Source organism: Tamandua tetradactyla, chromosome 11, assembly GCF_023851605.1.
Source record: "Tamandua tetradactyla isolate mTamTet1 chromosome 11, mTamTet1.pri, whole genome shotgun sequence".
NCBI lineage: Eukaryota > Metazoa > Chordata > Mammalia > Pilosa > Myrmecophagidae > Tamandua > Tamandua tetradactyla.
The window spans coordinates 8,125,962-8,147,679 of NC_135337.1; the positions used below are offsets into that span (position 1 = coordinate 8,125,962).

At 35.8% G+C, this 21,718-nt stretch overlaps 1 protein-coding gene across 5 annotated transcripts in view; it reads right to left on the minus strand.

Moving 5' to 3' along the window:
* MAGI3 (membrane associated guanylate kinase, WW and PDZ domain containing 3) overlaps nt 1-21,718 on the minus strand; it is a 321,693-nt gene that overhangs the window by 26,757 nt on the left and 273,218 nt on the right. For all 5 annotated transcript variants that reach the window (XM_077119815.1, XM_077119814.1, XM_077119816.1 and 2 more), the window contains 8 exons: nt 20,354-20,542; nt 17,594-18,199; nt 16,301-16,332; nt 11,796-11,952; nt 9,800-9,891; nt 7,924-8,116; nt 5,709-5,897; nt 891-1,076 (listed from right to left, as the gene is read on the minus strand). In XM_077119815.1, coding sequence (XP_076975930.1) covers nt 891-1,076; nt 5,709-5,897; nt 7,924-8,116; nt 9,800-9,891; nt 11,796-11,952; nt 16,301-16,332; nt 17,594-18,199; nt 20,354-20,542 — 1,644 coding nt within the window. The remainder of the gene's footprint in view (nt 1-890; nt 1,077-5,708; nt 5,898-7,923; nt 8,117-9,799; nt 9,892-11,795; nt 11,953-16,300; nt 16,333-17,593; nt 18,200-20,353; nt 20,543-21,718) is intronic.

A 21,718-nucleotide genomic window follows, 5' to 3' on the forward strand; every position in this document is an offset into this window, starting at 1 on the left:
TGGACAGAAAGGAAATCACTGAAATTTTTGTAAATTTTTAGATGTAAATTTGTGAGTATAGTGCCATAGGAACAGAAAAGAAAGGAAGAATCAGGAAGTATAAAAGATCTAGAAACTGACTAGATCAGAGGGTCATGGGGAAAAATGGGACATGAAATACACATTATATACCAGGAATTATAACAACAAAAACTAGACCTTCATCATTCTCCTAGTTAGTTTTGCAAAATAAGGAGAACTGAGATGAGCATCATGTAACCACTGCCTTGTAATTCATAAACAAAGACCATGGACTGATGCTATTCAAAATGATTCCCAGTTAGAAATTCTTATTGAAAGGCAGCCTGAAAGTAAGGCAAGACACTAAACTCATTTGTAAAACTCGAGGGCTGCCAATATGTGTTTTATGCCCTATTTGCTGGCCATTTCTACACACTCCTCATTTATAAAGGAGCTGCTCAGAGCAAAGCCCTGCCCCCGTGGGAAGGCAGACTATGGCATGGGCCTGATCTAAAAGGTTTGATATCAACAGGGACTTCCTTTGAACTGTTTAGGGGATTCTCTCTCACTTAAGCAGAGACTTAAGACATTACTTTTAGAAAATAAGGCCTGAAAATTATTGTCAATCTCTTTCATTTCTGGGTGCCTACTTCTAAACTCCAGCACATAAATAAATGGCCACCACTCACCAGCTGGATTATTTTTCTTGAGCTGCTGACAACCTTATAATAAACTGTCTTTTAAGTTCACTAACTGGAGAAGGCAAAGAATGAGACTCTAAGGTTATAAATGGTTCTATCACTGCACTGGTTCTTAGAGAAACCACTGCTTTCTGTACACTCTGTGCCTCCTGGATCAACTTGGGGAAGGCAGGTCTACCAGTTCTTTACCTTCTTCAGCAATGACCGTCAGTGTGACGGTGACACCGGCATCTTTAATCAGCTGGACTATATTATCATGAGAGAGTTCAATTATAGATTTCCCATTCACTGCTGAGATAAGATCTCCAACTTTCAGTTTTCCACAGTGATCAGCTGGACTTCCTTCTATGACTCGGCCAATTTTATGAGGAATAACTATGGGAAAAAAACAGGTTTTTCAATTATTTATGATCATCAGCTGTGCTGGATTTATCATTATCATCATCATCATTTAAAATGTCAACATAGACTCAAAGAAAATTCTTTAAAAATACACCAAAAAAAGCTCCACATGTGTTCATCCTATATGATTGCAACTATTTTCATATTACCTTGCATGTATTCTACTTGCATACATAGTTGTTACATAGTTACAATCATAGCATATATTCCTTTTTGCTGTTTTCCATTTACCATAAATCTTTTGTCTATTTTTTATATTGTCATCGTAATTGTCTTTTTAAGGGCTACGGATCTCACTGATATGGATAATATCTCACAGAGCTGAGGTATACTTGTTTATTGTTGGCCATCTAGGTTGCATTAAGTTTTTAGCTATTTTAGAAATTGCCACAATGAGACCATCTTTGGTTCCATTAAATTATTTCCTCAGTATAATTGTCTGTTTGACTTTTGAGGGGGATTTACTCCCACAAGGAACCTTGTAAATAAATGCGGTTCAAACTCAAGTTTAGGACTCAGCAGTTGCTGGTCAGCAGTTACAGTGAAATGACCGACCCTTAAAATGAATCTTACTTAGTCCTATATGAAAATTAATTCCTTTTATTTAAGTCTTTTAGTATTTTTAACATGAGAAAAGCTGAGTAGAACCGAAACACCAAATGTCTAACATTAAACCCTTTGGTTCCTGGAGAAAATCCTACCCTGAATGCACAAAGCTGAGTCTAACACCTTTGAGACGACACTTGGTACAGTACTACTGTATCTCCAGCTCATAATGGTGAAGGCTTCCCTAGACTGATGATTAAGATGCTTTTTTTTTTTTTATGGTTTAAAACTTACTCTTAAACATTCAGGATTTCTCAGCAAAGTATCTTCCACCATGCATTAAGGGGCACCTGTATTAAAAAAATAAACATCCTTCCCATCTCCTCTGAGATTTCCCAGCTGAGATAAGGCACATGGCTCCAGCTGACTACTGACTATTATGAATAGGGATAATCCATACTTTTAAGTGGCACTGTAAATGGTGTTTAATTTCTACAGTAAGATGGACTCCTTACTAGAATTTCTGAATCACATCTAGGTACATGTTAGGGACACTTTAATAAGCCCTCATTTGTCAAAGCTACTGTTGCCATGATTTGTGTGTCTACAGACAGTGCCATTCCTTGGTACTTCTGGGATTATGCAGTAGGAGACTGTATCTTAAATGACAGGAAGTCAGTTTTGGAAGCAAGTGCCATTTTACTCTGAATTATATCAAGCACTTATAATACCATTTTCCTTACAAACAAAATAATTACAAAAATGCCAGTGCTGTATGGGCTGTGTCCTGTGCTAGGCATAAAGAGTTGACTCACTGATACTACAATAGGTGGCACATGGTGAATCATATGGCAGCCCTGAGATGACCTTGTAAATCAGTATCTTTGTTATCCTCCTTCTTAGACAAGATTTACTCCTATGTAACATTCATTCTAGAGCCCCTGAGAAGAAAATTATTCAAATTCTTGGCACACTCAAAGGGGTTTACTCAGACTTGGGAAAGCATCAAACAGAAGTAATCCTGAAGTCTTAGTGGTTCCTTTTTCTCATCATTTCAGCAATGAGGTAACAAGAATACCAAGTCTTGGTATAGAACTTCCTGAGGCTGGGTGAGGGCAGGTAAAAATAAAGTAGTCAGATTGCTTCTGTCTTGGCTTCATAGAAGTATCACCAAAATAGTTAAAAGTAGCACTTCTAAACATTTTCTGAATGGACTAAAAAGTTTCAAGGTAAACCTTGGAATACACATACCTAAGGAAAAGTCTGAAGTCCTGCTTTATTTTGTTGGTACAAAGGTCAATAGGCATTTGCCATAAAGAAAACTCATTTATCCTCATTCACCTTTCGCCTAAATCTGCTTCGCAGCCTGACTTGTCAGCTCCTGAGATCATTTTAATGCTCTTAGAACATTTCTTTTCAGGGGGGAAAAAAAACAGTAACTGGAAATGTCCTCTTTTCAAAGAAATCCTTTGTAACCAGAACTGAAAAGCATATCATAAGAAAGATCAAAACTAAAAGCTCATCTTAAAAGACTGCATTCAATCCACACTTATGCAAAATGGGTCCAGCCTAGTGAGGATGCTGGATCTGAACCCCTGGTCTTCACAAAAGTCAACAGTAGAGAATCTCAAATGCTATAACTGGTCACAGACATGCTACTGGGAACTTTCCCTATGACAGATGTTACTGTCATACCATTTAAGCAGAAGAAAAAAAATCTATATTGAGCAGAGTTCAGAGACAAGGTCCATAAATGATCTTTTCTGACTGACAAGTTTCCTGCCTTTTTTGCTTTTCTAAACCAAATCTCTATGAGGCAGTTTGCAGCATATTGCTCAGCCTGTGTGAATGAAAGCTGCTCATCTAAGCTCACTCTGGGATTCTTCTGACTTTATAAGAGATGGCTGGAGTTCCAAGAAGATTGTTTGCAGGGCTCAGTATTTAGTGAGATTATTAACTAGCACTTCAGTGAAATTATCAATTCTGGTTTTGTGCCATGACTGAAAAATCTCAAGTACTTCATATGAAATTCTTCTAATTTACCATTCAGGCTGATAATTAATGGGGTGCAAACATTGATTTCCTGCCAAACATTAGCCACTACCTCAATCTTACATTCTGAAGGGCTTTCTTTCCCATTTCATTTGTGAAGTACTGATAAATTTTTTAAAGTTTCTTAAGGAAAAAAAGAGTCACAAGACAGTGGCAAACAATTTTCTAAATAATGATTGATGATAACAATGGAGGCAGCAGCAGCTACAACAAGCACCAGCAGCTAACATTTATTGAAGAGCTGGGCTAGGGCCTTCACATGTCTTATCTCCTTCAATCCTCATGTTAGACAGGGACTGTTATCAGCTTCCCCGTTTTACAGAGGAAACTGGAGCTATTGGGGGGTAAGCGATCTGCCCAAGATCAGACATAATAGGGGCTTGAATCCAAATTTGTCTGATTATTAAGACCAACGCTTAATGACAACACTTAATGATACAGAGATCTAGTAGTATTTGTACTATTGTCATAGTACTACATCTAGTCCTATTTCATGGAGGGTAAAACCATCAAATAGTCAGAAACTAAATAAATATAAAAACAATTTAAACATATTTAAAATACAACTTATTTTACTGAATTTTTCTAGATGCTTAATTTTATATGAACATTAGACCTTCCCATAATTTTTGTAGGGCTAGCAAAGGAATATCTTAAATACAAAAAACAACAACAATATCTTTCCATTAATAATTTCACTTTTTGTTAATCTGAATGGCTGGGATTATTGTATAGCATATGAATGACAATATAATTAATCAGCATGGTTGTCTTTGGAAATACTGATTCCAATGACACAATATGAAAGCCATTCAAAGCTGCTTTTTTTTTTTCCCCCTTTTCCTGACACAGGCCACATAATCATCCTCACAGCATCAGTGACAGCTCCAGTTCCAAGTGTTACCATAGCAACTGCTTTTGGAAAATGGAAACTAGTATCAGTGAGCAGTGACCTGATACTATAGTAATAATTCATCCATGTCATAGAATCTTCTTCCTTTTACACTCTTGCACTAATTTTAGCAAGATTTTTTTCAAATTGTTTTGAATCACAACACTTTCCTGAAAATGTTTTCTTTTTTTTTTACTGTGGTTTTAGTGACCATCAGTCTAAAAGACTCTCATAACCCAAGAGATAACCAAATCCACTGGCAAAGGCAACAGCACATTTTCATATTAACAAAAATTTTTATCATTTGATTTTGGGGGGAGAAAAAGTTACCAGACTAGCATAATATACAAATATCAGTTTGCTGGTTCTCATCATATACTCCTTTGGATTTAAAAATTATATTTCAAGATTTCTTAGAAATATCAGGACAACACATACTTAATTTGTTGAATCTGCCCTGAGCATAGTAAAGGTAAATCCTCCTCTGTTGGGGGAATTAATACATACATTCATCCTTCCCAGGTGAGGATATTTTGTTAAATTCAGTTCAGGATATTTAGATTAATTTTCAAAGGTTTGGAAAAAATGCTTTACCTGTGAATGAAGCATATAAGAAAGGTAGGAATGTCTCTTATTCAACTGCAGCTTTATAGCTGCAATATGAAAATTATTATTTAAAAACATGAAAGTACTATTTAGGACATCTTTGGGTCAGGGTTTTCCATTAATCTCTCAACTGAGAGATTTAATTCATTTATACACACATAATTTCTCCTAATTTTTAAAAAACCCATGTCCCCATCTTTAAAAAAATTAACTGTACCTTCTACTATATCTATTAAGTCACTTCCCTGATATACATAGTACTGCCACAGTATATTCTTGACACAAACTCAGCTACTGAGACTTATTTTATGAAATATGAAATGATAAATGAACCTAAAACCTGTACAGGTTTGGTTCAGATTACCAAATTTCAAAAATATTCACCACTGTTACAAAGGAAAGTCTCTAAGGCAATTAACACGTAATTCCTAATTAGTTTCATAAGCCCTGATGGGAGGCTCAGAAAACTCAAATTGCAGGGAGAGACAACAGGATACAGCTGCCCTTACCTCCCGGAGGTGGTTTATTTTTAGATGTGAGTATGACAAATCCAAATCCTTCATTTTCTTTTCGTTGCAAGATAACATCATAAGGCTCCTTGGCAGCAGGCTTGACTGGGACCACTGCTCGGTTCAGCCGGGGGGATCCATTCTGTGTTGAAACGAAGGCTTGAGAGTTGTCATCCTCAGGTTGTTTCTCTATAATAGACATGACCAGTTTGCTATTCTAGAACACCATAGTTTTTGGTAACTGAAGTGCTTTTATGTTAAGTGTCTCACAAGAAATTTTGGTTTCTAGTAACGTAAAGAATTAGAAAACTAACTCTCCCCTTGTGACCTCTGGGTACCATCTGAGGACAGATGTAGGGAGCAATAGTCCCTCTGACTTCCTCAAAATTCTTTAAGTTTATAACTGGAAAAATACATATTGATCTAATGTTTTTCCATTTTAAGAGAAGTTTTCAAAGCTTCCATGAGAATTGATAGTAAAAAATTCTTGAAATTGTTTAGTTCCATCAAGATTTTTAACCTTAACCAGTAATTTTTACAAAAGCAGATAATGAGGAATGACCCAGTAAACCTCCTTTTAACATCAGCTTTGAATGTAAAGTATTGCAGTGACTGACATTCATAGGTATCTGAGATAATACAGAGATGCTTTCCATTATAGGTAGAAACACTGTGCCTGCCATCTGGAAAGGATTTGTCTTATACGATGTGTTTTACTATTGCAGTTTCCCAACTGAAGATATCGAATGAGCTGATTATTAGCAGTTCTTGGCCTGTTCTATTTTTTCCCTGCTGGGGCACGTAAGTTGTCTGCAAGAGCAGCCAATTCTCCTGGGTCATAGAGAATCCTCAGCAAATATGCAGTAATCTACACCTTTTCCTCCTCTTCAAGGATGACATCAGAATTTAAGAAAAGATGACAATGTTAGTTCAGTTGATTAAAAAAAATGCTTATTTTTGCCATAATTTGGCATAAACCATCATAAACAACAACCACAACACACTGCAGTTGAGGAATATGCATTTGTAAGGTCTCTTTTGGCTCAAAATTTACATGATTCTAAGATGTTTTAGGATCTAAACAAAATGCCACAAACATCCAATCATTAAGGAAAAATGAAGGATTTCTCATATAACACATTATTAGAATGAATTAGCTAGAAAGCCTCTGGTAATATGAAACTACTGTGAACTTCATAATTCCCAGGGGATAGGCAGCATGTAGGTTGTATAACAGCACATTTTTACTGTATGGAGTCATGTTCTAACTCCAGCACAATCAAACTGAGGCAATACCACATTAGAATCTGTATGCATCTTTAAATACCTGATGCTTACTGAAAAAGGCATGCCTTTACTTTGGATGTTGTAATGAAAAACACAACGCCTCCCTTTTCAGAGTGATGCAAATATTCATCAAGTCAACAAAAAGTCATTGATGTCCACTCTGTGCTAGAGGAAAAAAAAGCTAAAAATCCCTGTCTTTATGAAGCTTACATTCTTGTACTTCAGGGGCATCTTTCTCTTTTAAAGTGGTAAGAAAGAATTTATCTATAAAAATTTCTATTTTATATTCATAATTGCTATTGAAGAGAAAACTGCAAGAGATACTCATATCACAGTGTTATGGTTAGAGCCTGGGCTCTGTAATTAAACTGCAACACTTTTAATTCCAGCTCTACTTCCTACCAAGCATGTCCCTCAACTTTTCTGTAATTATAAAACTAGATAATGAAAGTATTTACATCATAGTGTTGTGAAGATTGAATAAAATAACCCATGTGTCTGGGACATAGAAAGCACTCAATAAATGTTATATTATACTAACATTCACGTGGAAACATTGTTTTTTCTTTGAAGATTTGGGATTTCACCAAGATCCTAACTATTTTGGAGATATCTTGGTATGACTGAATAACTTTGTATTTGTTATTTAAAACATTACAGACTTAATCTGATACCCTCATCTACAACACCATACTGGAAAATTTATAAATATATTAATATAATCTTAGCATAGATGCCTATCATTTACTTCTCTTTTTTGATAGTAGTATTATTTCTGGACCTTTTTGATCTTCCACAAGGAGGGGCCTAGACCATACCAAATGAGCTATCTCCTACACTACTACTAAGCAAAATAAGATAATCTACAAAACCACTAAATCTCTTTGTTGCTTTTTTAATTTATTGGAAAAGGAACAGGTTCACATACCACCATGGAAGATCTTTCTCCGAACTGTTAATAACACATGGCCATTTCGAGCAGCAGTTGTCATTAGGTCCAAGACTTGTTTGTGTGATTTCCCTTTAACAGGAATTCCATCAATGCACATCAGTTCATCAGCAGCACGGAGCCGGCCATCTTTCTCAGCTGCACCCAGAGGAATGATGGCCCCGATGTATATCTGATAAAATAAAGTGTAAACTGATCTGCATGTCTACTAAGATCAGCTCAGGGGTAAGGACTTCTTAACTCTGCTGCGCAGACCAACAGCTTTTTGTAGTTCAACTATGAAACAGACTTATTTTAGAAACTGATCTCTTAGAAGTGACCATTCTTCAAAGTGGCATTTCAAATGACACCATTCTGTGACAGCCCTTCTGGATGCGTTCAGTAACAAGAAGACAGAAAATGAAGAGTTGTTTAATCACGTAAAGTATACCACCATCACATACTCCACAATGACAAAACAAAAACATTAAAGTCAGAAAATGCAATTCTGTGAAGTAGATACTAAAATTGCGAAAAGTCTGTCCAATGCCATTGGGGAAAATGTTCCACACACTGTTTGCAGCAACTGGGATAATTCTGAAGATACTCCCATCGCATGTGGCTATCAGTGCAAGTTCGGTATTTACAAAAAAGAAACATTTCTTTTTCCTAAATCTCAAAGCAGTAAATATTTTAAGGGAGCAGAGTGTCTTAGCTGCATCTAGGTATCCAGCAGTTAGAATCCTATATCAAGCAATCCTGAATGTTTGGGCTAGTTTCAGAGCTGCTAAAGCCTGACACTTAGGAGAGGAGAAAAGTTTCTCCCAAACCTGTTTGAGAAATAATTCTTAAAATGTCTAAGTAAACACTATGAATATCAACTTAATAGGAGGGAATAAAATAAAAATAGATATATGGCAAAGAAAAATCAACATATCTTACAGTTGCCCAACATAGAGGCAACCTGCCTTAAGCTTTGTTTGTCTTGGATGATGCTTGTTAATTATAACCAATATGACTAACTAGGCTATAACTAGATTATACAAATCCAATGTTCTATTCAGAAATAAAAAGAAGCCTGTCATTTTTAAAAGAATATTGTTATTCACCTGATTTTCCAAGCATCATAAAAATGTAGTCTTTTTGATAACATACAAACGAAAATGTAAATATGTTCTAGAATTCTAAAAGCACATTACTTCTTTGTCATTCAAACTAAGGGCACAATTTACAAAACAAAACCAACAGCATTTGCTCCCTAACCTAACTCTGAGTGTCATGTATAAACAGAATTCTAGGCTTTAAGTGCTTGTAAAACATAATCCTTATTGCTTTCTAGACAGAAATAGTTATTTATATTCCTCTAGCTTCCCAGGAAACAGATAAATGACGTACAAAGTACTGAACATGAAAATGGCAGCCCATTAATAAGATTAGGTGACATAGTACACACAGGCTCATGCCAACTGCTTATGGAGCACTGAGAAGAGAGTAACTACAGCAAACAGGTCTTGGGACTATAGGTTTCTTAAGAGAAGGAAATTTCTTAGAATCTATTCAATAAAGGCAAAAGCTAATAAAAAACTTAAAATAAGCTTCTGACACATAAAGAAGAAAAGAAATTAATCATTGTCCAGTGCAGCTGAAATATTGAGCTTTTCCCTACAGTTTTTACCTTTACCTACACCAAGTTCACTGAGGGACCATGATACTAATAGAAATGTAGTTCTTCCATATTGATGAGATTATTAGAAAAAGGTAATCTCAAAAAAAAAAAATCCAAAAAATATTTTTGTTCTATATCCAGCATATCCCACCAAATGCCCACTCAAAAGTATTAACAGGAACAGCCAAATTCCAAAGCATGTGAACTTACAGACTGATCTGGTCCATCTCCTCCTAGGACCCTGAAGCCAAACCCTGATTCCTGTTTCCGAAGAAAAACATCCAAATCTTTGGTGTTTGGTGCTAAGTAAAACCAGATATAAAATAAACATTTAGATTTATTTTAAGAGGATTAAAACAAAATAAAGTTCAATATTTAGTTGGATAATATTATAGAGTAATTCAATAAACTATAATATCAAAACATTGTTGATATGTCAAAGTTTACACTAAAGCACAACACTACAAAAAAATAAAAATAAATCATCAGTCTTTGTTTTGTGCTCTATACAAAATTTTCTACAAAGATTATTTAGGAACATTTACCGCAATTTTTATGCATTCACTATTACTCTGCCATTATCTTCAAATGCTTTCAAATCAACATTACAATATCAGTAACTTCAGAATTATCCATTTTAAATTTGATAAAATAATTTAGACACAGTTATCTAAACTGAAACTGGGCGTGGTATTTTAAATCCTTAATTCTATTCTTACACTAATATCTTTGCCTCAAAAAAGCCTTCCCTATGAATTGCCTCATTTGACTTAGTTTTGCAACATGGTATTATTTTAAAAGAAACCAAACAATAGCTAACATTTATTATTAGCCCAGTTTGCCAGCTGGGAAAACTAGAGGGCTTAATTAACTTGCCCAGTGTCGCACAACAAGTTAGTAGAGGAGCTGAGATTTAAACCCAGCTTGATTTCTAGGGGCCAGGCTCTTAACCCATACTCTTCTGTTCTCCAAGGGCAAGTCACAGTCGCCAGAATATTAAATCAGAAAATATGTCTCATAACAAAAACTGTATCTCTGCAAAACCAATGTTAATTACAAGTAAGCAGTATTTAGCTAGAAAAAGAAAAGAGAAATATTAGGGAGCTATAGAAGAGCTGAATGACTAAAAGTTTATAGAGTAAATTCCTGATAACGTTCTTTAAAAGAAATCTCTTTTGATATATACTTCCAATTAGAATCACAGAATTTTAGTGACGAAAAGACCCAGGAGTCCAACTCACTATTTTTTTTAGAGAAATGACTGCTGAGTGTTTTTACTTCTTTATTTATTTATTTTTCACATGGGCAGGCACCAGGAATCAAACCCGGGTCCTCTGGCATCACAGGCAAGCAGGCAAGCAGGCAAGCATTCCTGCCTGCTGAGCCACCGTGGTCTGCCCTCAACTCACTATTTTATAAGAGACCCAAAGATATTATACAGTTTATTCCAAGTTTCGGGCTACGAATGGGAAGTCTGAAGGAAGAAACAGATTATACTAATTTAAATTACTGCTTTGTTTATGCTTACACCTAATTTTCATCTTTCTAAATATGGTCTGGGAACATCAAGATAAAGACTGTTTAAATAAGCATGATGTTGATTATATATAATACTTCTACCTGTATACATCTTTTCCAAGGTAGATTTATATCTATTTCTTTAACACATAATAAATAATAAAAAAATCAAACCTACTTAAATCTCAATTTTATTTTGGAAAAAATGTATCAGTAAGTAAATTAGTAAGAAAATAAATTTCTTCCTTATGCACTCTCTCTCTTAATCTCTCAGCTAAACTCCTCTAGAATCTACCCTTTGGTCTCCCTGCACCAAACTGCACACGCCTCTGATTCATGCTCCAAATTCCTGCCAGGAAAATCTTTCTAAAACACAAGTCCAATGATATTTTCCCTAAAGCTGAAATCATTCAGTGGCTTGCCATCCTTTAAACGACCGACTCCAGTTTCCTCAGACTGGCATCTTCAGTCCTGTACTGATTATGATCTGCTCCTGCTCTCCGTTCTGGCTTTCTGTGCTAATCACACCCAGCCAAACTGAGCTACTCGCAGAACCCAGGCCCTTCAAGGCCCATGTGCAAATGCTGTTCCTTCTGTTCTGAAAGATGGGAAGGTCCTAGTTTAAAACAAAACAAAACCAAGAGATGCATCTTATTACATGCACCTAAAATAGCCCAGAACTACTTACGTTTATCTTCATATAAAGTCTTAGATTTCAGGTAGACCTCAGAAGGATCCAATTTTGGGGATCCCGACCTGATAATGCTGGGTGGAAAAGGCATAGGCTGGGGAATGGGCTCATTTACAGCCTCCAAACTTCCTGAATTTTCCTTTTTATCTGTTTTCTGAAAGGGAAAAGGGCCTTACTTAGTTTTTTTTTTTTTAAGCATATGGTTGATTACTTCATAAGACTGTTGTCTGAACTAGGTATGCCAACTCATTACAGCTGTACAGATGGGAGGGTCAAAGCCACAGCAGTTTTGCAATCTTACAGATATTCATTTCCATAGCCATGTGTATTTGGCTGAAACATATTTAACTTAGATTAGAAAGCAAGTTTATAATGATCTTTATTGAAGGGGCTTTAATTAGTCCTGTGTTTAAGCAACTTTATCCTTTTCTCCACCAGCAAGGCACAAATTGTGAAGATTAATAAGGACGTAACACAAGCCAGCACTTCGAAGAAATGCAAGAGAAAGATGGAGAGGAGAGAAAATCCTCATAAAATTCTTGATAAGCCCCACCTCCCCACACACTGGATTTAATTCCCAGTGAAGATGTTTAGAACAATATTCTTTCAAAAAAAGAAAAAAGAAAAATAATAATATTCTAAGAAAATGGAATAGGAAGTATTAACTTTAAGTTATAAAGACGACACACTGAAAATCCTGCTTGGCCAATTCAAATATTTTAAGGGAAAATGTACCATGCTAGGCAATCAAATAAGGAAAGCAGCATAGCATATTTTGCTATTTCTCCTATTCACCTCAAAATTTTCCCAAATGATGACTTAATAAAATGATCCTTTAATAAAAAATTTAAAATAAATCCAATAGTTAACCTTAAGAAAATAAAATATGGTAACTTGGCCTCTCAAATATATTTTGAGAACAGCATGTCATCTTTAACTACTGTTAGGAAAGGGAAATTAAAGATGTTTGTGATAAAATAATTAACACTGACTAGAATGCAGAAGCAGCAGCTTGTCAGAAAGTGGCAAGGAGTTAGTCACTATAAAGTGCTATACCAGAGTCGACCCTTCTCTGACCCAAACCCCGTCAGATGGCAGAGAAAGTAAGAGTAGCCTCCTTTCCTTTTCCCTAAGATTTGGCAGACGTCATCAGAGCCATCCATTAATTATAAGCATTAGGGTCCCCATGACTACACTACCACCCATTATGAAACAGATATGATGGCACAGGAGTTACAAGGTCATTACTAGGGAAATGACCTAGTAACTCATTTCAAAGAAAAATACAGTGCAATTGTAACTGAATGCAGAAAAAGAATTTTTGTTCACACTGGACTTAAGTGGTACAATAAATCTATAAAAGGGCAGAAGCCATGTATCAGGTTCTTTCCCTTTGATCCATAAAACAGCAAATTTATAGAGGATTCCTATTTGGTGGGCTAAAAATAACTAATTTAATATTTGATGATCTTTCTTTTCCTTTAATAGCTGTGCCAGTTTGAAGCTATTATGTACCGGAGAAAAGCATGTCCTTTAATCCTCATTCAATATTGCTGGCTGGGATCTTTTTTATATGTTTTATGCCGTTCATTGTTTTTTTTTATATTTATATTTTTATTGAGAAATATCCACACACATACAGTCCAACCATATCACACAAACAGCGGCTCACAATATCACATAGTTGTATATTCTTCAGCATGATCAATTTTAGAACATTTGCATCACTCCAGAAAAAGAAAGAAAAACAAGAGAACTCATACATCCCATACCCCTTGCCCCTCCCTCCCGTTGATTCAGAGTATTTCAATCCATCCAATTTTTACTCTTTCTCTCCCCCTATTATTTATTTATTCTTTATCCTTATATATATATTTTAAACTCATCTGTCTCTACCCTGGATAAAAGGAGCATCAGACACAATGCTTGCACAATCACACAGTCATACTGTAAAAGCTATATAGTTATATAGTTTTTCAAGAATCAAGGCTACTGGAATAAGTTCAACAATTTCAGGTACTTTCACCTAGCCATTCCAAATATACCATAAACTAAAAAGGATATCTATATAATGTGTAAGAATAATCTCCAGGTTAACCTCCCGACTCTGAAATCTTTCAGCCACTGAGACTTGGTCTCATCTCTCTTGCCCCTTTTTGATCAGGAAGGCTTCCTCATTCCCATGATGCTGGGTCCCTGCTCATCCCCGGAGTCTGGTCCCACAGTGCCAGGGAGATTTACACCCCTGGGAGTCAGGTTCCACGTAAATGGTGAAGGCAGTGAGGTCACCTGCCAAGTTGGCTTAGAGAGAAAGGGCCACATCTGAGCACAAAAATGGCTCTCTGGGGGTGACTCTTTGGCATAATTATCAGTACGCTTAGCCTCTGCTTTGCAATAAGCTTCACAGGGGTGAGCCTCAAGATTGAGGGCTCAGCCTTATTGTACTGGTTGTCCCTATTGCTTGCAAGAGTATCAGGAATTCTCCAGATGAGGAAGTTCAATATTTCCTTCTTTCTCCCCAGTCCCCCAAGGGGGCTTTGCAAGTACTTTTTTTATTCTCTGCCCAAATGACTCTGGGATATATTGGGGCATCACACTAACTTGTACAAAACAATTAGTTCTCACGCCCTATTCAAGATTCCACGTAATTATAGTGTTCAAATAAACTGACCGTACCAGTTAAATTAGATAATGTGCTACCCAAAATATCAATTTTGCACCAAATAAACATCTTTCCCTTGGTTTCACACAGAAGTTGAAGTTTGAAAATATGGGCCATAGCATCCAGTATTCTGATTTACCTTAGTCCTATCCAGATCAGCTTCATCCATATTCTCTAGATGAAATCTGATCACTTTTTTCAGCTTTTTTTTTAACAGTTGCTGAATGAGGTAATGCTGACTTTCATAATTCAGTGCTCTAATTCTGAGTCTCAGGTGTCTCATGAATACCCGAAGTTATAGAAAACAACCAGGTTGCATTCAGTATCTCAGAATTTAGAAATACCAGTTATAACTCATAAATACAGATGACTGCTCTAAGAGCTAACATCTAGGAACCTTCACAATAGGCCCCAACCTGTTCCCCCTTCCATTCTCAGTCACTGTACCCTTAGGCTACCTCCATCTATTGTGAATCACTAACACTGCCGCCAGAAACATCAGTGTACGCTGCCTATTCATGTTCCCGCTCTCAGTTCCTCCAGGTGTCTATACTACCTACAGGGTTGCAAAGCATATGGCAGTCAGGGTGGGGATCTTTTTGATTGCTTCCATGGAGACATGTCTCCACCCATTCAAAATGGGGTTGCTTACTCAAGCCCTTTAAGAGGGAGCCGTTATGGAAAAAGCTTTAGAGCCAGCCAAGCCCACACAGGCAGAGACCTTTGGAGATGAGGAGGGAAAGCGCCCTGACAGAGTTTCATGAAACTAGAAGCTGGGAGAGAAAGCTAGCAGATATCCCTATGTGTCTTCCCAGTTGAGAGGGCACCCCAAACTTCATAGGCCCTTTCTTTGGAGTTAAGGTATCTTTCTCTGGATGTCTTAGTTTGGACATTTTTATGGCCTTAGTACTGTAAACTTACAACTTAATAAATTCCTTCCTTAGAAGCTCCAACATTTCTGGTATATTGCATTCTGGCAGCTTTAGCAATCTAGAACAACAACTTATGGTTTATGGTTATCAGAGACCATCTTTTGATTGATATGAAAGACTCCAAAGAAAAGAAACCAGAACTAAATGAGGATCTTAACTATAACTGTCTTTATGGTCTATATTCATGTAATTGTGGAACTTAAGTAGTCACATATGTGGTTCTAGCACAGTTTCCTTCACCACAGCTCTATTTAGTGCCCTTTTTCACTTCTTACTCTCTCTATATGCTCTTAAGTCAGAAGAATGCCAAAGATACCATCTCTAGGTCTGACAGTTTACCACTTTGGTAACAAGAAAATTGAGTATAGAAGGCCACAATTACTCTAGAAATTATCATTAGTCCTAACTGTAAGAAGATTATCTAAATGTGGGCATTTATCGTTCCCCTGAAATTATGTAAGGTGACCACATCTTTCTGGGTATTAAACAGAAGAGGCAGTAGTTTATAATTTACTCTCATATTTGTAGGAATTTCTGGGAGAAGCACTCATTTAGCTTACTTCTTACCCTTGCACCTCTGAAATACAAAGAAATAAGAGCCCTAAGTAGGCTCTTCAACATGTCCACCTTCTCCTTCTTAGGGGATAACATTTTTTGCTGCTATGGGCCTCTCGTATTTCTCCAACAGAAAAACTTAACCAGGAAAGCACTCCCCCTAAGGAAAGGGGGCTCTTTCCTTTTTCTAACTCACATGCTTCCCTAGAGTTTCTGATAGAAACCCAGGGCAGTAGGACTCCTGATGTATCCCAGCTGATAACCCCACCACAGTGAGGTGCTCTTGTAGAATGGAAGGAATGGGCATGTCCGTGTGCGGGGGAGGAAGGATTTGAGGCCCACAGTATACTCACCATTTTGGCAGTTTTAGTTGGTGAAGAAGGACCTTAAAAAAATAAAGAAGAGTCAAATTCTAGAAACAGAGGAAGCATTCCCAGACAACAAATGCTATTTACTGTTTATGACAAAACTAGCTTTAATTTTTAGCAGGCTTGTGTATTCTATGTCCAAGAACGCCTATATGCCAACAGTATATATTTATTATCTCCTCTAATATCAAGGACAATCCTGAGGCATAAATGTTACCACTGTTAAATGGATAAGGTAAAATTCAGGCACAAATTGATTAACATATTGATTAACATACTTACCTACATGACAGAGTAAGTGGCAAGGCAAGAAACTGACATTAAACTGTCCTACACCAAACTCTGGCCTCTTTGTTGTAATTTTTTGGAGCTCTGGATCACTTTTTAGCATTCGCAGAGAAATTTTCACCTTATTGTGGGCACATCTCTGACATCACCCAGAGAAGAAGCCAGAATGGTTCAAAGAAATAAGACTAAGGGAAAACTCCCCAATGAAGTTAAATGCTCATTTTCCTCAAAAATGAAAAATAAAAGCCAGAAAGATAAAAAAAGTTAAGGGCTAAATTTTATTCTTTAAAATACTAGTCATCCATGGTGAGGATTTAAAGAGTCCATTAAATTGAAAATTTTATGATTAGTCTATGAAAACAGGGTTTATAAATGTTGGGAGTAGTTCATGTCAGCTGATGACCTTGGAAAATGAGAATCCTATTTCTCTCACATGAGCACTATGGGGCTTAATTAACATTTCCAGGAAGATACTAGAGCTTAAGATAAAAGCTTTATAAGCACAAGCTATCATGATTGCTCCTGCAGAACAGATTAACATACCATCCAACATTTTACTTATCCGAAGAGATGCTTGCTGTTTAAAAACACTTTTGGTGTGTTGCAAAGGTCCAAATGAAACACCTGTTTGAAAGAGTCAATTTCTACTATTGCCATCACAGAGTAAATGAAATTAAAGAGGATATATTTCATTTGAAGTAGTGCAGTGCTGTTTCCTTAATTATTAAATCAGATTTTAAAAAGAACATAGAGGGAAAGAAATGCATAATGGATAAAGATGAAATCATTAATAACATTAACAAAAACCAAAAACTGCTGAAAAAGGCCCTGCTTAAAGAAGCAATTAGGCAGAACCTTAAGGAATATGCACACCAATTACCAGTTAAGTCCACTGGGAGGAAGAGACATTTCGACCTTAAAGGAAGGACAATTAATAGAAATGAATGTATGAACACTGAAGATTTTTCTCCTTGTTGTGGTTTTACTCACCTCCTCTTAAAATAAGCAGTGGGACATCTGTACCTACTGGAAATTGCTTTAGTACCTCCACCACTTGGAGATGTGTTAAATTCTGTACATTTTGATGGTAAATTTCCTTAATTATATCCCCTTTCTGAAGGCCTTGACACCACTGGCTATCCAATATCATTTTCACCTTCTGTCCAGTTGGGCTGTCAGCAATTGCAAACCCAAAGCCTTTAGGGCCCTTAATCAGAGGGATCGTCACTAGTTCCGGCTGGGAGCTGCCTGATGACGCCATGGATGCTCTCTGCTCACTTGGATCTGACAGTTCATTGAGACGATCGCTGGCCAGGGTATGTCCCGATTTTCCATTCTGATCCAGAACCATTGCTCCTGGCTTAAAATCCTGAGTATTCATGCAAGCCTCTCCCTTGGTTAATGACTGTCCATTGATGACAGGGGTAGCAGCAACAATGTCCACAATGGGATCCTCATTGTCATCGGGCAGTGGGTAACCACGACATAATGTGAGGTTTACGTACTGATTGACAGGTACCAATTGAAACATCTGAACAACATCTGCATGGGTGTGACCAAGGACACAGCTGCCATTGATGTCTACAATAACATCACCTGGTAAAACATAATCATGTTGAAAAATAGATTTCCAACACAGACATGCCATTCTCCCTTTTATGGCTCCTCTTTTAAAAGCACATGTAAATGTCTAAAATCTTCATTAGCTTAGAAAAGAGTTATGGCCTCAAGCTCAAGTATATCATTAAAAAAATAATAACTGTAAACTCATGTTACCATTGTTAGAATATCCTTCCTCTGAGTTGTTCCTAAGTAGACATACAAAGATAGGCACATTGTAGTATTTATTTTGTAGGAAGAAGAGGAACAAATGTTTCCATTGGCTATCTTTAGAACAAACCTTATTTCTTGACTTAAAAAAGTCATTGATTAAAATGTACTTAAAATTCATTCTTCTTTGAGAAATGAAAAGCTGAGGATTAGAATAATATTAACTTATGAATATTTTAGTCCCTTTCCTTTGGTAGAGATTTCAAATTTATTGTAAATCAGATTTCTAAAGGAGAAAAAAGAAAAAAAAAAAAAGAAAGAAATTCAACAGAAGCAAAGGGCATATATTTAAGACACTGAAAAGTCCACTAAATCAATCCTTACAAAAGTTGGTTTTGCTTTCCTGATTTTATGTTATTATGACCACTTTGGCTGCAGAATCATAACCACTTGACATTCATCAGTTAGGTATTTTTTCAACCAGTTAGGCCTTGACTTTTAAAATTTGTCCTCTGTTGTCTCATCCATTTGCTGTTTTTTTTTTAACATAATTATTTAAAAGGTTATTTCCAAATAAAGATGCCTTAATTTGTTCTGATTATATATAGGCTTTGAAAAATCAACACAAATTTTAGTCTGTGGAAATTTGCTTCATGATCTGAGAAAACACATAAAATTAGACTAATTAGAAACAAAGTTTTTACTTTTCCTCCAATGGCAAAAGCTCCCAGAAATTTCATGGAAGTATTATATTACTATACAATTTAGATTATAACAGTTTTAGACAAATCTGAATCAATATTGTGAAATGAAACCCTGAAAGGAGACAGAATACCTAAAAGATGTGTTTTACAGATAAAATGTTGAAAACGACAAGGTTGGGAACTTAAAAAAAAACTTTACTATTAACTTTAATATTCAGAATTTGTGAACTTTATAAAGTAATAAAAGATGAGCTAAAAATAATTTTGCCTATAAATATAACTTTCAATTATTTAAAAATTTCTTGTTTTAAGTTTTTATCATCTCAATGGAAAAAAGTACAGCATGATGGAGTCCCACATCATAATGGAAAATAATCTGATATCTGATATAAAAAAGTAATACGACAACTGAAGCATCTGAATATAGGGCCATATTTACATGGTATGTGAAATAACCGAGGATTAGAAAAGTCTGGCACATACTGCAAGAAGCAACCCAACCTCCATGGAATATGGAAAATCTTCTGGGAAAAAAAGTACTTAAACTGCCCCCATAATTAGTAACTAATCTTGAACCTCCTTCATCTTCTTTAGCCACAAGCACTGTCAACCATATTAAAATATATAACAATTACCAAGTAAAGACTTTGGGAACACAATATAAGAAAATAAGTTTATATAACTCTAGGAAATCAGTAATACTCATATAGTATAATTCTTAATAAAGAAGTTCAACTTTACTAACAACCAGTATGACTAAGGAGGCAAAAAAATTTGGGGAAAAAACTGCTAGATGCAGCAATTTGTTTGGCATTACTTTTCAACGGATCATGTTAGATAGCTCCAAAATTATCCTAGATACAAGGAAAAATTCAAATTGTTCTGGGATAGCTAATAAATCATTAACTTAGTACTGTCAAATGATTATTTCAAAATTATGCAAACTATTTCAAAAAATTAACAAATTTAATGTTTCCTCTTATAGTTTCCACTTATTTGTAAAAATGACTACCTCTCAAAACTTGTATGCACTTAATTTAGAGGTTAAACTTTCTTAACATAGGACTCTCCCTCTCCAGTTATATAATTTCATGTGTGTGTGTATGTGTGTGTGTGTGTGTGTGTGTATTAACCTCTTCACTATAATTTTTTTTTTCCTTTTGGCATGGGGAGGCTCCAGGAATCAAACCTGGGTCTCCAATGCAGCAGATGAGAATTCTGCCATAATTTTAATCACAGTATCATTCACTACAAGTAATTCTGAAAAACTTGTTACCTGGTGCAATTTTCCCACCCTGCGCTGCAGGACCATCATTGAGCACATTTTTCACTTGCAGGAACTCATCAGGCCTGTCTCCACCAATAATGGTAAAGCCAAATCCCATTGTGCTTTTTTTCAGTGCTGCTCGAACAAGGACACCTTTAAGCTGAGACGGATCTCGAGTAAAGTGTGATTTTTCCACATCTGTGCCAAAATGTAAATGGGATTTGAGAACAAAAATTATTAAAAATGAATATAGCCCTCAAAGGCAATCTTTAAGATAGTCTACATATCTTAAATTTAATAAGCCATAAAGAAAAGAAAATTAGAGACTCTAACATTAGAAGTTAGAATTTAAATTTATAAGTAAAATCACTGAAAAAAATCTTAGCTAATGAAATATTTCTCCTTTATAGGACTCTTCTATGTTACCTAAAAGATAAGAGCACCTATTTTATCTCCTCCTCATTGCCTTGTTTACACCTACTTTTTCTCATCCCCCCAAAGAGTCCATTTTATGAAGTAAAAAATGATGCTCCTGGGTGATGGTAGCACAACACGGTAAATATAGTTAACACCAGGGGCTTGTATATTTGAAAGTGTTTAAAATGGGAAATTCTATATTGTATAGATGTTACCAGAATAAAGATAAAAATAAAAACCACAGAACTAAACACAGTATGAACTCTAATGTAAACTATGAACTATAGTTAATATAATTATAATAATATTATTTCATTAATTGTACAAAAGGATCACATTAATACAAAATGTTAGTAATAGGGCAAACTGTGTGGGGGAGGGTTATGTGGGAATTCTGTATTTTCTGCCTGATTTTTCTGAAAACCTACAACTGAGCTTATAAGAAAAAAATTTTTTTAAATGATGTACCTGAGGGAGAACCTTTACTACTAAATTCCTGAAAGTCTTGAGCACTCAATCAGCTATAGATTTCATTGGAATAAGCATCCACTGAGCTCTTTCTATGCGGAAAGCACCAGATAAGGAAGATGAAGACAACTGTCACAAACTTATAACAGAGAATATACTGAGCACTTTTTATAATTCACAACTCAGGCTTTTTGTAGCCATTAATTTACATCTAATGGAAAGAATGAGTTCTGCACTATCAGTACAAAGCTTCAAGTTTCTTTCACGTTTACTCATGTTTACTGAATACTTTAGAAAGAAAATATATATAATTTCTTGGAAAAGCCTCTAAAGGATCCTCACATAATCCTAGAACTAAAAGTGATCTATATTTGCAGATAACAATTCCCTCCCCTTCCCTAGAACCTTTCCCCTCCTCTCTCTCACTATGGCTGCCTTTAAGACAGTTTTGAAAAATGTGAGAGCATCAAATTGCACAGAGTTAAAATC